Source organism: Octopus sinensis, linkage group LG9 (assembly GCF_006345805.1).
Source record: "Octopus sinensis linkage group LG9, ASM634580v1, whole genome shotgun sequence".
NCBI lineage: Eukaryota > Metazoa > Mollusca > Cephalopoda > Octopoda > Octopodidae > Octopus > Octopus sinensis.
The window spans coordinates 5,415,277-5,433,300 of NC_043005.1; the positions used below are offsets into that span (position 1 = coordinate 5,415,277).

Sequence of the window (18,024 nt, forward strand, 5' to 3'; positions counted from 1 at the left end):
TATTTCTATTGAAATACACTGTGTTTCAATTAATTTTGTAAATAACAAAAAGAATTTGGTAGAGTAACCTTTGTTTGGACCATAAATTAGCATGGAGTTTATATCACACATACAAAGGTGGTCGAAGCAGTTGGTATTATGAGGGTTATCTACAGGTATGCTAGCAGATTATTAATCTATGCAGTTAGTAGAAACTTTATATGAGTGTATGGTATGGTGTGTGAAGGTGCATGGCTTAGTGATTAGGGTTTTTGGGTCATGATTGTAAGGTCATAAGTTCAATTCCCAGTAGCATGCTGTGCCCTTCAGCAAGATACTTTATTTCATGTTACTCCAGTCTACCCAGCTTGCAAAAGTGAGTTGTACCTACAATTCAAAGGGCCAGCCTTGTCACATTTTCCATGAGAACTATGTTAAGGGTACATGTGTCTATGGAGTGCTCAACCACTTGCACGTTAATTTCATGAGCAGGCTGTTGCATTGATCAGACCAACTGGAACTCTCATTGTTGTAACAGACGGAGTGCCAGAGAGAGAGAGAGAGTATGGTGTGTGTGTGTGTGTGTGTGTGTGTGTGTGTGTGTGCAGAAATGAGGTTAATGAAGAAAGAAGACAAGGTTTTATTGAAATATATTTACTTCTCCATACACAAACGTCTATGCTTGTGCTAAATTTATTCATTAATTTAATTTTCATCACTAAATCATCACTAAAATTAATCTAATTTTCATCAAAATGGGAATACAATGCTGTGCTAGAGATGTTTATCATTGCGTCTTTGATAGAAGTTTCCAATTAAAAATTTTTCTGGGTATGAAAATATAGACCTGTTTTTTTTTTATTCTTTTTATTCATAATCCATTGTTTTGTTGTTCTTTCATGTTGAAATAAAAATTCAAATTACAGTCATATTAATACTTGAAAACAAAATATATTTTCTCATGTTTAAAGCATTATTTCTATTTAATTTTTATAATATATATTATATTTTTAAAAAATTGTTTTATCTTGAAATCATTTCCCTTCGAAGATTTTTAAGTGAATACAAATTCATCCATGAATTGTGATGATAGAAAATTAAAAAGTTGAGATGAAAGCTTAGAGATTATTACTTGGTACTTTTATAAAATTCTATGTAATTTATTTGAAATTTAAAAGGAAAACTTGGTAAAGTTTTTTTTTCTCATCGATGGCAATTTTTTTATATCATATTTCACTTTTAATAATTTGACTGACTTTGACAAATAAACAGTTTTTTTTTGATAAAATTTTTTAAAATTACACAAAATATTGAGGAAAACAAAACCAGAACGCTTCTTTTTCTGGTAACTTTTCAGAAAATAACAAGCAACGATATTTAAGATCCAAATTGAAGAGATCATTGCGCCGGGTATCTTCCTATTATTCCAATGTCTACCCACCTGATTTTTCTACAGAGGACTCTTTACAAATTGGTAAGTGTTAGCGAAGTTGTTTCTGTGGTGATCCATTTTAATTCTAAAACAATTAAACAATAAATAAAATCCTTTGAATTTTAACCTTAAAACAATCTTCTCACATTTGAATTACTTAAAAAATTCAAATTAATTGCTGATATTTGGATTTAGGTACATATATGTGTGTGTGTGTGGGACTTGTAATGAAACCAAAAGCAATATGTAAATACTTAAAAAGTCACTTAATATACTGTTTAGTAAATTGTTAGTTGTTCATTTTATTTATCAATAGAATTAGCTTTTTTAATAATAACACTTTTGCTTCAACTTTAACACTGATGTGGTTAAAGTGACTGCAAAGGGCCTACAAATAAAATAATAATCATACTACTACGCTTCTTCCAACATGTTACAAGTTGGTTGCATTGTAAGCAGTCTTAAACAGAAGGATTAGCAGAGAAATAAACCAATCCTTAAACAACAATAATAATGATTGCTAATTTTGACACAAGGCCAGCAAGTTTAGGGGGGTGGATGAGTCATTTGCATCAACCCCAGTGTATAACTGGCACCTATTTTATTGGTCCTGAAAGGATGGAAGGCAAAGTGGACCCCGGCTGTATTTGAACTCAGAATGTAAATCAGAAGAAATGTCACTGAGCATCTAGCCCAGCATGCTAACAATTCTGTCAGCTCACCACCTTAACATTAATGGTGATATTAAAATATTGAAAATGGTGGAAACATTCTCAAGAAGTTATGAAAATAAATTTGAAAATGAAGAGAATATTAATCTACTTCCATTTAATAACTCATTTAAAAAGTGACTTTTAAGCATTTGCAGATCTGTTCCAGTTACTTGGGTATCTGTCCCAGATACCCAAGTCTGTTTCCATATTTTCCCAGATTGTTTTCTTTCATCATCAGTCCTGCAGATGTATGTACAGAAAAACCAAAGACCACTAATTAGTTTGCAAGACTTTACTCATTATCAGAAATACTTTTGTGATTTCTTGCTTTTTTTTTAATGCTGTTATTTTTCTGCTGTTTTAAAATTCAAGTAATTTGGATTTTTTTATCTTTATCATTTAAAAAAAAAAATTTGCTTACAAGAATTGCAACTAAGGACTATATTTAATGCATGCTTCATTTCATAATATTTGTCAACTGTAAATATTAACTAGATCAGTCAACTGCGTGGATGAATTAGATGGATCACTTCTGTTAAGGAAGGAGACAACTTGATCACATCGGAGTTCAAGTTCAGCTTTATTATTATTATTATTATTATTATTATTATTGTCATTATTTTTGTTGTTGTTGCTATTGTTAAAGCAATGAACTGGCAGAATTCTTAGTGTTAGACAAAATGCTGAGTAGCATTTCTTCCAGCCCCTTACATTCTGAAATCAAATGCTGTTGAGGTTGACTTTGCCTGTCATCCATTTAGGGGTTGATGTAATAGACTTGCTCTCCCCACCCCCATCAAAGTTGCTGATCTTGTGCCTGTAGTAGGAGGGATCATCATCATCATCAGAATGGTGGTGAGCTGGTAGAACCATTAGCATGTTGGACAAAATGCTTTCAGCTTTGCAAGAAAAGATATCAGAATAAAGGTGGCAAGCTTTCAGAATTGTTAGCATGTCTGACAAAATGCTTAGCAGCATTTTATCTGTCTTTATGTTCAGAGTTCAAATTCTGCTGGGGTTGACTTTACCTTTCAGCCTTTCAAGGTCAGTAAAAAGAAGTGCCAGTTGAACATTGAGATCAACCTAACCAATTATCCCCAATCCCCCAAACTTCAGACCTGGTGCCTGTTGTAGAAAGAATTATTGTTATTAAAGAAGGGAGCTGGCAGAATCATGAGGCACCACAGAAAATGCTGAGTAGCATTTCTTCCAGCTCTTTACATTCTGAAATCAAATCCTTCCTTCATCAACTTTGGCTTTCATCCTTTCAGGGTTGATAAAAGAAATAAAATGTACCAGATAAGTTCTGTGGTCGATGTAATCGATTGACCCCCTTCTAAAAATTACTGGTCTTGTGCCAAAATTTGAAACAATTACCATTATTATTATTCATCAAATTGTTAATTTAAAGCTATTATGAAAATATAATTCTTTCTACTATAGGCACAAGGCCTGAAATTTTGAGGGGAGGGGATTAGCTGATTACATTGACTCCAGTGCTTTGCTGGTATTTCTTTTTGTCAATCCTGAAAGGATGAAAGGCAAAGATGACTTCAATGGAATTTGAACTTAGAACACAAAGCTAGAAGAAATGCCACTAAGCATTTTGTGTGGCATGCTAACCACTCTGCCAGCCCACCACCTTTAATAATTGTCCACTGTAGGCACAAGACCTGAAATTTGGGGTGAGGAGTGGGGTTGGTTAATTACATTAATCCCAGTGCTCAGCTGCTACTGATTTCATCTACCCCGCAAAAGGATGTAAGGCAAAGTGACCTCAGCAGAATTTGAACCACAGACTGTAAAGCTGGAGCAAATGCCACTACACATTTTGTCCAGCATGCTAATGGTTCTACCAGCTTACCACCTTCAATAATAATAATACTAATACTACTACTACTACTAATGATAATAATAATAATAATTAATAATAATAATAATATTATCCGATGCTAGTTTCTGACTACTTGTCAGAATATTATACTTGTCAAAATATCTATTATTAGGTTTGATCTCTTCCCCTCCTCCATACTGACATCATTTAACATGTCTGTCCGATAACTGCTTTACTTTGATCATTTATCAAGCTTCTCCGTTATCTTTTCCAATTAGATTTCCTTTGTTCTTCGGCTGTTTTCCCAAATTGCTCCCTCCCCCCCCACCTCCATCTCTTATTATTCCACTCTTACTATAATAATGTCACATCAAACATTGCTTCTTTTACTTACTGAACAAACTGACTGTTTTAATCTATAACAGACACTCTTCGTTTTCTTTTTCTCTTTCTTCTCCCTCCTCTGCTACTAGGCTGAGCAGACACACCAGTCCTGTTTGGGTCACCCTGCCCAATCCTAATGGACACAAACCTGTGTTATAGGAGCAGATCTGAAAAATCTAAGATCCCTGTTAGAAATGCACTGCTCACTTTTTCTCATCCTGTTCTTGATTATTTTAACACAACAACTGCTGTATGTTATACATTCCAGTTAAAATTTACTTGGAGATGCACAAGAGAACTGTCATCTATATAAGTCTTGCTCATTTTATAGGGTGTGGATAATATCAATATGCACAATTATAAACTTTAGGGTTGCTTTTGATGTTGAGTAGCCATAAACAGATGCTTATCCCTTATCAATAACCATTTATGTTAGGGTTAGGGTCTTTTTTGGATGGGATCATTTTGAATGTCCATTCGTTTAGTCTATTAAAGGAGATTTTCTATGGCTACATGCCTTTTCTTTCACCAACCCTCACGTGTTTCCAAATAAGGCAAGGCTTGGTCATTGGTGACAGAAAGGCCACACTTTTTTTTTTTGCAGAACATTGGCAATAAATCACACTGCTTGTATGACCATGACACTTGTTTACAACTATTATGATTTGTCAAGAAAAGGGGGGATGGACACACACACACACACACATATTCTCTCTCTCCCTCTCTCCCCCATCTTTCTTATTCCAGTTTAATTAAACTTCTGAAACCACATGTCCTACCTATGTTTATGAGGAAAATAAATTAAACTAAGATAAGGAAGAATTGTTAGAAATTGAAAATGAATTAAAACTTTTGAAAAATGGCTGTTAGTGCAACATTTATAAAATCATAAATTAAGCTATTAACCTTCATCTTTAAAGATGGGACTTACTAAAACATTTTCTACTTCAATTGATTTCATGTCCAATAATCATCAAATGTCTTATTCCTCAATGAGTTGCAGATTAGATTTGAAAGAGGAACCTCTCTTCCCAAACTAACAGCAACAATTAGCTCTTATCCAGTAAGCCACATGAGATGCATCTATGGCAAAGTTTTGGTTTTAGTGCCACTGCATGGCATCTTGGGCAAGTCTCTTCAACTCACTAGCATGGGAGGTGGGTAAGGGCCATCCGTCCCGGGCAGCACTTTTAAAGGGGCACCACTTTTGGGTCTGCTGTAGGCAATATGTGTTTTTTATGGGGTCCAGGGGTGGCAAATGGAAGGGCCGCCCCGGATTGCACACACTCTAGTTATGCTAGTGCTTCAACTATAGTACATGTCCAACCGAAGCCTTTGAGTGGATTTGGTTAAGTAGAACCTGAAAGAAGCTTTGTGTGTGTGTGCTTGTCTTGACAGTGTGATGTTTATAAATGAATATCACCATCATACAAGTGATGTTGTTTGTGTTCAACTTTCCATGACAAATCAGTCTGACCATAAGGTAATATGAACGTGGAACAGGTGAGGGTTGGTAACAAGAAGGGCATCTGGCCATAGAAAATCTACCACATTGGGTTCCTTTGGACCCGAACAAGCATGGAATATGTGGACATTAAACAACGTTGATGATGATATCATCTCTAAAGGTTAGGCTAACAGTCAGAAAAATGCTAATCTTGTCAGCAAGGACACATTTCAGACATTTAGGTTTGCAATTTTTTGTACTGTAATGGTAGATAGTTGCATAAACTTTAGTTGGCTAGCTTTATGGAATCTATCTATCAACAAACATTTTATTTTTAGGTCTTTGCTAATCTCCCAGCTTTATCTTTCTTTTGTTAATGGCTTTCACAGTTTCCACTCTTGTTTCACTACACTCCTACATTTTAAAATATTTCCAAAGTAAATGTCTTCTTCCCAATTTGTTTTACATTTTCTCTGTTATCTCTAAGCTTTCTATTTCAGTACCATAACATCATATTAGCATCATAAGTGTTGAATAATGCTGCAGTCTAATAATAAATTATTTTATTGTTACAAAAATGGTGAAATGGTTAAGATTCTAGATTGTCAGCTTGCAGATTAAGGATTTTATATCATTCTTCAGTGACTAGTACGTTCTCTCCTTTGAGCAATATACCAAATCTCTTTTTTATCTGTGCAACAACAAGTGGGTAACAAAAGTCTTGTTGTACCCGCTTTGATTTCATGCACAGAACTGAGAGGTATTTCTGTACCTCAAAACTATAAAAACTTTTTAACAATTTATGGTGTGCAGATACAGAAGATAAGTCCTCAATATTAATGAACATCTGTCTCAAGTTTGCTTAAGCTTCTGCTGTTATTGCAGGAGATTTTTCTATCTTACATATCTCTCTCTCATTTCAGCCCACTGCTTCCTTTTATATATATATATATATATATATATATTATCTGCTTATCTTGTGCTTCGTAACAGGCAGTAAGTAGTATCCTATTGCAGGCAACTGCCTGATATTGGAGGTGAACCCATGCTTCAGTGGGTTTACGGGTTTTCTATTATCACCATCCTTATCATCTTTTCAAGCCAGAATACGGGTGTATATGAGACTCTCAATTAAGAGACATCTTTCTGTGTTGATGCTTTCCTCTCTTAAATATAGTGTTACACATTAACACAGCATTTGTGTCCTTAAATCTTTATCTTCAGACACACACACACACACACTCACACACACACACCACGCACATGCATGCATGTACATGCTCATATACAAACTGGCATTTGTTAGCATAAGTGATTCATCATCCATTAAACTCTTTTCCATATGGGCAACAATTCTGTCTCCCCCTCCTCCACCTTCATCTCTGTCATTTTACTATACTTATATTTAGTTTTATGATAATTGCCAAATATGTGTGTGTGTGTGTGTGTGTGTGCTCAATATATTTGGTACACATGTCCATCTGTATGCATCAATACAGATATGAGTGACTATGTGTGCATGTGTACAATATCTATGCATGTGTATATACATATATATGTGTGTTTATGTGTGTGTGTGCGTGTATACATACATACACACATACACACACATGGATTTGTTAGAACAATCAGAAGAAATAAAACTCTACATGTGTATATATATACATTTTTAATAGATATCTTTAGTTATTTAGTTGGCTGAAAGAAGAGTGACTTTCAGTGCTTGAGTTAGTTCTGTAACATTCCTCTGATTAAAAATAAACATTATATATATTTACACACACACACAACAGCCGTATAGAGGTGTTGGGTGAAATGATAGAACCAGCTTATTAAATGGAAGTTTTATTGTTCAATATGGAGTCAGTCTCCTTTTGGTATCAGTCACAGCTTTAATACATCAAGGAATTGACTTGTACATATTCTGAATAGTTGTTAGAGAAATTTCAAGTCATTCTTCCAGCAAAACCTGCTGTAGCTCTTTCTGTGATAATTTTGGAAGGAAGTGGCACCTGACTTGTTCTAAAATGTACCATAAATGATTGATTGTGCTGAGATTTGGTGATTGTGTGTGTGTGTGTGTGGGGGGGGGGGCAATCCAAGTTGTCTACTTCACTTTTGTGTTCTTCGTATTAATTTTGAATAATATTAGTTGTGTGAATTGATGCATTATCATCCTAGAAGATTGTGCTTCCATCAGGGAACAATGCTTGTACCATAAGATTGACATGTTCAACCAAAATACTCTGATGCCTTGTAGAACAACTAAAGGGTCAAAGAATTCTATGGTACGGCTGCTCTGCACAGAATTATGCTTGCCAAAGCTGACTTTTACTTTGGTTTTAGTATGCCAACATGAGTTTAGAGACTCTAAACATTGAGCTATTTAGCAGTTTTAGTAACTGAAGCTCTGGTCATTCATGCACCAACAATTTGTTCTCTTTGGAAATCAGATAGAAAACACATAATTTAATATCTGCAAAAAATTTTTTTTAAATTAAAAATAGTGCTACGTCATAAAGTACAAGGCCTACAGAATACACGTGAACACATACATGCAAACAAGAACAGTTTTTAATGTTTTCTGTTGCCAATAGAAAAATAGTTAAAAACAAAAAACAAAACAAACAAACTAGTGTTTCCATCATTTTGTCCAACCTCTGTATATATACCTTTATACACACACACACATGCATGCCTCATTCAGGCTACAATCAAACACCTTTTGCAGGATGGTATTTCTGTGCTACCAACCGAAATGAACTTCTTGGTTTGAAACTCATGCAAACCCAAACCATCAGCTCCTTGAGGCCCCTTAGGATCATTCTGTGGTCAATGATAGGTATGGTCACAGGTCATCTCTACAGCATTAACGATGCAGTGGTCATCTCTACAGCATTAACGATGCAGTGATTGGCTCTTTGTACTGACCTTCAACCAACTTTACCAGAATGTTTATAGCAAGGATTACTGAAATGGTAATCCAGTTATAATACCCTTCTGAGGCTTATGCTTTCCTAGTGTTGTAGAAATAGTAGACTCCCTAACCCTGAACGAAATTCATTAACTGGGTGACCACATTCAAGGGTTCCAGACATTCTGATACCTTTGGGATACCTCCTTTTTGAACTGGGGTATCAATGTAGGGATTCCTCAGCAGGTTGTCAGGTGCCTCATGACACTACTGAAGAATACCATTTTGTTAGCTGTGAGGTAAGAGATTATTCTAAACTGATTGATGATCTTTGACTCTTCCTCCTCTGAAATCTACACCCTTAGTCCTTATCAAGAGAAAGAGCTTGTAACATCTTTGAGTAGATCCTGCACTTTCTGCTTGCGACAAAGCATCTCTGATGTTTATTTTACCTCTACAGACATTTACACACACACATATGCATACACACACATGCATGCACGCACACTCACTACTTTACAAAGGACATCCAGCTGTAAAACCCATAATAAAGCAGACACTGGAGCTTGGTGCAGTCTTCTGGCTCATCAGCTCCTGTCAAACTATCCAACCCATGCCAGCATGGAGAACAGATGTTAAATGATGAGGATATGTATATATATATACACTAAACTGTTATAACAGTTGTGGTCCGTGTGTTTTGCAGTAAGTCACAGAGGGCCCTGAGCATTCCTGCTGATCCTTTCCTTTTATAATGTTAATAACCAAATAGTCACACTCATAGATCCAGGTAAAGCACAGCAGCTTCAGCTGTGAATTGAAACCAGTCTGTGATGTTTACCCAGTTTGAAATATATTTAGAGAGAAAACGTTATGTTAATTTACATTTGACGTTAATGAGTATACGATATTTCTTTAATTATCTTTATCATACTAATTGTTGTTCTGCCTAGCAGCATCACATACATTATTTGCATATTTCACTATAGTTATATTCCTGCAGGAAACTATGTGTTTATTTGACCTGCTAGAAATAGAAGTCAAATACCGTTAACTCATGCCTCTCTGTCTCAAATAAAGAAAGGCACATATTTAATAATATTGTCCTAGGCTTTCAAAAAGACCTGATTACAACAACCAGAGTTGTTGTAATCCTGTCTTTATTTTTGTTCTTCATTACTGGTCTGCTTAACCAGGGCTGACCTGGGACTAAGCAGCATTGCTGAAGTGACACTCATCTCTTCAAACAGCCCCACTTGAGAATGAGTGACAACTCAAGAAACTATGTTAATGGGTAAGGGGTTAAATTGGTTTCTCCTTTAAAATAATGCAATTCAGACAATAGATGAATATAATAACAGTGTGTATATATATCACTTATAATGAATATAATAACAGTGTGTATATATATCACTTATAATGAATATAATAACAGTGTGTATATATATCACTTATAATGAATATAATAACAGTGTGTATATATATCACTTATAATGAATATAATAACAGTGTGTATATATATCACTTATAATGAATATAATAACAGTGTGTATATATATCACTTATAATGAATATAATAACAGTGTGTATATATATCACTTATAATGAATATAATAACAGTGTGTATATATATCACTTATAATGACTACACAAATGTAGAACAGCAGAGCTGTAATGCTTTGAGTGTCTAATGACTTGAAAGAGTTTCAAAGTAATGGTTGACTAGCATTAGGTATTTAAGTCTGTAACAGCTTAGTCACAGCCTCACATTATAATTCCCGCATCATTCTTGCATGGCCCAGAGGGAATTCATTGAGGCAGATTTTCTTTTTTGCAGGTGAATGTCCTGCCTACCACCAACCCTCATCTGTTTCCAAGCAAGCCAGACAAATTTCTCTTAAATGAATGACACTGCTTGTATGACAGTGAGGCTCATTTACAACTATCACATGATGCCAAAACTAAGGAATACACTCTTACTCATACATGCACATACATGATGGCTTTCTTTCAGTTCTGTCTATCAAATCCACGCACAAACTTTGCTTAGTCCTTCTAAGGTGCCACACAGTAGGACTGAACCCAAAACCACATGGTTGGGAAGCTAACTTCTTGACCACACAGCAATGCTTGGACCCATATATGGTTTATGTGATTTAAGAACTGTTGTTATTTTGTGCTTAATTAGTAATATGCCTTTATTATATATTAGTGTCTATTTTTGTTATACATTCAAAATAAATCTTTTCAAAGCTGAGCTACTTACCTAGAAGTCACAGTTTCAAATCTCTCTAAGCCCATTTCATTATGTCTCTCGATTGGATATTGTCTTCTACCTTCTTTAGTTTAAATCAATTCCAGCTACAGATTTTGTTGTTTAATGTTTCATGTAATATTTCAGGACACACAGACATGGCTGTGTGATTAAGAAGTTTACTTACCAACCGCATGGTTTCAGGTTCAGTCTCACTGTGAGATATCTACTATTGCCCTGGACCCATTAAAGCTTTGGGAGTGGATTTTGTTGATGGAAACTGAAACAAGCCCATAATGTGTGTGTGTGTGTGCATGAGAGAAAAATTTCCTATTTCCCCTTTTGTCTTCATGCATGTTTACTAGTTCTCTAAACAGCAACCACACTGACAGTGTCAAATGGTGTCATTGGTGTCCTGCCTGCCATGAAAACATGTCTGGGCTTCTCAACATGTTGTGTAATCTTTGTAAACAAAAGGCTTGTTCATATGAGTTCTGTGATTGGATACATCTATCTAGGCTTTGTTGGTCAATAGACTGGGAAATTATTACCTTACCTGGAAACAGGAGAGGATTGGTGAAAGAAACGGGTAGCCAGCTGTAGGAAACGCTGCCCCTATGTTCTATCATCTGGCCCAGAAATTATGGAAAAGTAGATGTTAAAACTATGTTGATGTTAAAGAGCATTTTGTTGGATAAACAAATATAAAAAAAACACACAAAAAAAAAGCCCACTTGTTGTAACAATTATGTTAAACTCAATAAACACAGCAAAACCTTAAAAGAAAAAGAAAAGCAACAAGAATCACATTAACATTTGTGGAATTTCTGTATTATGTTTTATATAAGGTTCCATAGCTTGTTAGCCACTATATATGTTTTATATAAGGTTCCATAGCTTGTTAGCCACTATATATGTTTCATATTGTGTTGTTAGATGTTGTATTTAGTATTAACATTCCTGTTGAGGTTACATCTTCAGGTTGATGTGTGTTTGTTCTGCTTCACTGCTTCTCGCATGTTCCCAGCAGCTCTTTTTCTTATGTTTGCTTTACTTTTTACATTCCATATTCTTAAGACTTCAGACTTCACTGACCTACATTTTGCTCTAGTTATCAACCTATACTAACTAGCATGCAGTTTCCATTATTAGCCTTTTGGAACTGAGGGGTCGAGCAAACAACACCTGTTTATTTAATTCAGAACCACCTTATTTATTCTGTCTAAAGAAAAAAATAATAATGACTAAAGAAAAGGAGAAAAGTGAAGTGAAAAGATCAGCTTGTGCCCAGCCATAGGGGCTGATCACATTCCTTTATGAAATGTGCAGCTCTTCAACACCACCACCACCACCACTACCATTTGAAAGGAGGAACTTAGTTTATGCTTGATAAACCCTTCTCACTCTCTTTCTCTCCAGCGTTATTGAGTTTTCAGTTCCTGGTATTGTATGTTAAGCCTTTCCTTACCATACTTCAAATGAAATACACTGCATTCATTTCAGTTAATTTTGAAAATAATGAAGAATTTAGTGAAATCCATTATCAGACTGGCATCTGGAACAAATTAACAGGAAATTTTGATAGGTTTTTAGGCCACTTCAAAACAGGAAGTTTGTATCATAGAACCAGGAATGATCTTAGGCAGGTTGTTTTCAACCCTACCATCATTGGATGACATAATCTGATTAGATAATAAATGACTGGATGATCATGGCTGGAATGCCCTTGAACATAGGACTGCTTAACTTTTTTTGTGTCATATTTGTGTTGAAATACGCAGCCTTCATTTCAATAATAAAATGACATTGCAGGTCTTAGTATTGGTATTTCTTTGAATGAATCAGTCAAGTATTAATGATATATTAATTAAATCTGCTTGCTTCCCAACCATGTGATCGTAGGATCAGTGCAGCATCTTGGGCAAGTATCTTCTACTATAGCCCCAGGTCAACCAAAGACTTGTGAGTGAATTTAGTAGGTGTGTGCATGTGTGTGTGTAGGCATATAGCCTAGTGGTTAGGGAGTTGCGTTCACAATCACTAGATTGTAGGTTCAGTTCACAGACTGAGTGGCACATTGTGTTCTTGAGCAAAACACTTCATTTCCTGTGGCTCCAGTCCAGTTAGCTGTAAAGGGGTAAATCTGTGAGGGACTAGCTGTCCAATCAGGTAGAACATTGGCCTGCTCACCTAACCAGTTGAATGGCATCGTTCAAACACTAAAACAATGCAGAGCACATTGTGACCTACAATGTATATCAGCATCTGATAGCCTGGTTGACCATGTGGTTGTGTGTGTGTGTGTGTGTGTGTGTTGTGTGTGTGTGTGTTTATATAAAGGGAGAGGGATGGGGTAGAAGGGTGTACCATTGTCTTAATGTCATATAATAGTTGTAAATGAACATCACCATCATTCAGGTGACGTTTGTTTCCAGACTTCCATGAAGAGCATATTTGGCCATGGGGGAAATATTACTTTACTTGGAAACAGATGAGAGTTGGCAACAAGAAAGGCATCAGGTCATAGAAAATCTACCTCAAATTCCTTCTAACCCTTGCAAGAATGGAAAAGTGGACAATGGATGGTGATAGTATCTAAACTAAACTCACATCATTGTTGTTTAAGCTAAAGGGACCCTGATTAAGTAGATGTATGATTAAAAGCATTCAGGCCATCACCCTCTCTTTTCTTTGCTTTTTCTCTTGAGGCATATCTCCTGGACTTCATTATTCACTATGTTCCATTTTAAGATGGGAGGGAATTGGCTGAGGCAGATTTAGCTGTTACTTTTATATGAGAGACACTCTCTCATCGGCTCTGTATGTATATAGTCTTGGTGTAAAATTTGGTTGATTTATTCCTGAATTTTCTCCCAGTTGTTTGGTGGATGACCTCACAGACTTATTTGCTGCAGATATATATGGAATCAATTTATTTTATCAGATTATTTTTTTACTTGTTTCAGTCATTTGACTGTGGCCATGCTGGAGCACTGCATTTAGTCAAGCAAATCGACCCCAGGACTTATTCTTTGTAAGCCTAGTACTTAGTCTGTCAGTCTCTTTTGCCAAACCACTAAGTTATGGGGACGTAAACACACCAGCATTGGTTGTCAAGCAATGTTGGGGGGATAAACGCAGACACACAAACATATATATATACGACAGGCTTCTTTCAGTTTTCATCTACCAAATTCACTCACAAGGCTTTGGTCAGCCCAAGGCTATAGGGACTTTTGGTTGGCCCAAGACTATAGGGCTATAGGCCATTCAGAGGGACTGGACTCATAACCATGTGGTTGGTAAGCAAGCTACTTACCACACAGCCACTCCTGCACCTATATTGACTTAAAAAAAATTTTTTTTATAATTTTGAAGTATCAGATTTTACCTTTTATTATTGTTGTTGTAGTTGAGGGGGAAGCTTAAGTTTGCAGACCCATTTGCATGAGAGACAACATGTTTAGTGGCTTGTCGTCCATCTTTATCTTCCGAGTTCAAATGCCACTGAAGTCAACTTTGCCTGTCATCCTTTTGGGGTCAATAAAATAAGTACCAGTTGAGCACTGGGGTTTATTTGCTGTTCCCCTTTCCCAAAATTTCAAACTTTGTGCCCATAGTAGAAAGGATTATTATTATTATTATTATTCATATACTCACAATGGATTAGACTGTTGGAAAAGGAAAATTCCTAACATTGAGCTTTAACAAGTAATCTTTTATTATTATTATTATTATTATTTTTTCTCTTCTATTTTTTCCAGATTTTCCCTATCAAAAGCAGCAGCAAATGTGCAGAGTTCTGGCAAACAACACCATTGTTTGTGATCCTGTGTTATATGAGGAAATAGATATCTGGAAAAACCACAAAGACCATCTTGATTCTTTAATTCAAAAATATCAATTGACAATTAAAAATTTAAAGGTTTGTATACACATTTGTAGACAGCATCAGTTTTGTTCTTCTTCTATTTTGTTTTTCTTGTCAGCTTTGCCTTCAAGAACAACATTGATCAGGCTTTGTTTGGATATCTTTGGCTTCTAATCTAATATAATATTAATATTTGCTTTTTGTCTCCTTCACCTTTCATTACATTGTATTTTACTGTGTTTACTTACTGAAATACAGTAATTAGTAAGTTGTAGTAGTAGTAGTAGTAGTGGTGGTGGTGGTGATCATATTGAAGTTGAAGTAGTGTTGAGAAAATTGGTAACTATATTATCAAGAAGTCCAATCACATCATATTTAAATTGAAAAAGGCTAAACTTCTGATCATCCAACTCAACCATTCTGGAGAAATAAACATCAATCGGATGAGAATACAACGAGAAAATGTTTTTTGCATTTTTATTATTGTTATTAAGGCCATGAAGTGGCAGAATCATTAATACACCAGACAAATTGCTTAGCAGCATTTCATCCATTTTTATGTTCTGAGTTTAAATGCTGCTGACATCGAATCAGCCTTTCTTCCTTCTGGGGTCAATAAAATAAGTATCAGTTGAGCATTGGCACCAATGTAGTCAAGTTACTCACCTAAAAAATTGTTGGCCATCTGCCAAAATTTGCGACCGTTATTGTTATTATTATTATTATTATTCAAATGTTTATTTTTTGATATTTGTACAGATATATTTTGAAGATATTGAAATATTTTTGCATTGTGATATTTTCTTTTTTCAGAAATATTGTAATTGTTTCAAAGCCACACAGGGTAGACAGTAAAGGAGATTCAACAAATTATTGAATTTAAAGAAATTAAAGCAAATTGTTGCTTTAATTACTGGATTTCCTATTGCTATGCAAAGATATTAATTTTTTTACCCAGATTTTCACAGCTGGTTAAAATGGATTTGGTGGTGTCAAATTTCTTGTTTGGGGTTTGAATTTTTTCTTCCTATTTTTTATGATTTCAGGTATCTTCCAACATGGCTCTCTTTCAGAAATAAAAGGAATTCTTTCAGTTTACAAGAATTAAAAAAAAAAAATCATATTAAGTTCAAGTTTCATTTATTCAGTGACATCACAGATATAATACATTCTGTTTTGTCATTAAAAATAGAATGAAGACAAATTGCCTTGAAAAAAGAAGAAATTATTTTCTATAAAAATACCCCATATATTACCTTGTATTGCTTCCCATTAGATGCATTATTAAGATACCAACTTGCTTGAGACCATCCCTGGTTCTTTAACAAACTTCCTTCTTTAAAGTAATCTAAACTTTCCATCAAAATAATTTATGTTCCAAATACCAGCTTAATTGATAGTTATTTCACTAAATACTTCATTTTTTTGAAAATTAATTGAAACGAAGAGAGAGGATTTCAACAGAAATATGGTGCTTAGAACATTTTCTAATGTAGCTTCCCATTTTTAAAACCCTTTCCCAACAATCTGCCCTGGACCATTCCCTGGTTCAATGATACAAACTTCATGTTTTAAAGTGATCTAAATTAAAGCCGTCCCAAAATTTCACATTAACTTATGTTCCAAACACCAGCTTAATAACAAAGTTGTTATACTAATTTCTTCATTATTTTCAAAGTTAATTCAAAAAAAGAGGTTGTAATTTAAAAAAATATAATAAAAGGGTTAAAGTGATCTAAAATCCGTCGTCAAAATTTCATATTAATTTACGTCCCAAACGACAGTTGTTTTACTAAATAATTTTTCCTTATTTTAACATTTAGTTGAAACAAAGGCATTTCTTTATAAACATTGTAACAAAAGGGTTAACAAGAACTCTTGCTTCCAACTTCAACCTGGAATAAATCTGTAAAGAAATGAAAAAATATTCTGAACAAAATTGAAGAAATTGTTTTGTAATTTAGAGTTTTTTCTCCTCTTCTACAAAAGAGGTTAATATCTTGAACAGCTCCAGCTTTTTCTCATATTTTATATCTTTTCCAACCTTGTTTTATAATGGAACTAAATTTTCTGAGCTGAAAGTTATATGGTGACAAGCTGGCAGAGTCGTTAGTGTTGGACAAAATGCCAACTCTTATTTCCTCTGACTCATTACATTCTGTGTTCAAATTTCACCAAGGTCAGCTTTATCTTTCATCGTTTTGGGGGTTAATAAAATAAAGCACCAATCAAATAATGGGGTTGATGTAATTAGCTTGTTCCCTCCACTCGAAATGGCTGGCCTTGTCTCAAAATTAAAAAGAATTATTATTAAAATGGCAAAAGCTGGCAAGATGTTTAGCATGTTGGACAAAATACTCTTCAGCATTTCCTCCAACTCTTTACAATCTGAGTTCAAATCACACCAAGGTCAGCTGTTCCTTTCATCATTTCAGGGTAAATAAAGTACTAGCCAAGTGCTGGGCTCAATGTAACCGACTAACAAGCTCCCCCTAAAATTTAGAACAATCATTAGTTTTATTTACTTTTCACAATTTCTATCTTTAAAGTAATACCAGTAATTTTGTACGAATACTTGAAAGATTAAATTTACTCATTATATACACAGCAATTTAGTTTTGCATTGTATATATATTTTACTTTTTAATTTTTTTCTTGTAAAAGTAATATTTTGGAAATTTAAATCTCTAAATTTTATCAAAATTTTGAATTTTTTAACCATTTTTTCCTCACTGTCCTGGAGTCATTTACAAATGGAACTGGGTCTTTATAAACACCCAATAGCGCTAGTTCTAGTTCCTTTGCTTCTGATTTGCTAATATTAATAATTATAGATTAATTGCTCTTACTACAGCAATCATGTTCTTTCAGGGTCCACCTATTCTATATGAACAACAATAGAACTGAGTTTTTTTTTTTTTTCGCTCTCTCCATTTTTGCTTAACAAAATTTTTTTTTTGTTAAATTTTATCTTTCTTTAAAATTTCCAACCCTCCAAGAAGCCATAGATTATTTCCATTCTTTTATCAGGAAATACCTTTCAGCTTCATTTGCACTGATGAAGGATTACAAGGATTTGCTTAAACAGGTAAAAAATATTTTCCACATATTTGTTAGATTAGAAGATAACAAAGTGAAATTAACGAGTCTGCTTCGGCAGCTTCGTACCTTTTCATAAGAAACGGTTCGAAAACAT

The 18,024-nt window shown here is 34.6% G+C and overlaps 1 protein-coding gene across 5 annotated transcripts in view; it reads left to right on the top strand.

Moving 5' to 3' along the window:
• The window catches only part of LOC115215537 (putative extracellular sulfatase Sulf-1 homolog), a 213,472-nt gene that overhangs the window by 124,377 nt on the left and 71,071 nt on the right, over window positions 1-18,024 (top strand). For 4 of the 5 annotated variants that reach the window (XM_036505734.1, XM_029784718.2, XM_029784721.2 and 1 more), the window contains 2 exons: window positions 1,337-1,453; window positions 14,722-14,882. In XM_036505734.1, coding sequence (XP_036361627.1) covers window positions 1,337-1,453; window positions 14,722-14,882 — 278 coding nt within the window. The remainder of the gene's footprint in view (window positions 1-1,336; window positions 1,454-14,721; window positions 14,883-18,024) is intronic. The other variant, XM_029784720.2, reaches the window with a different exon arrangement.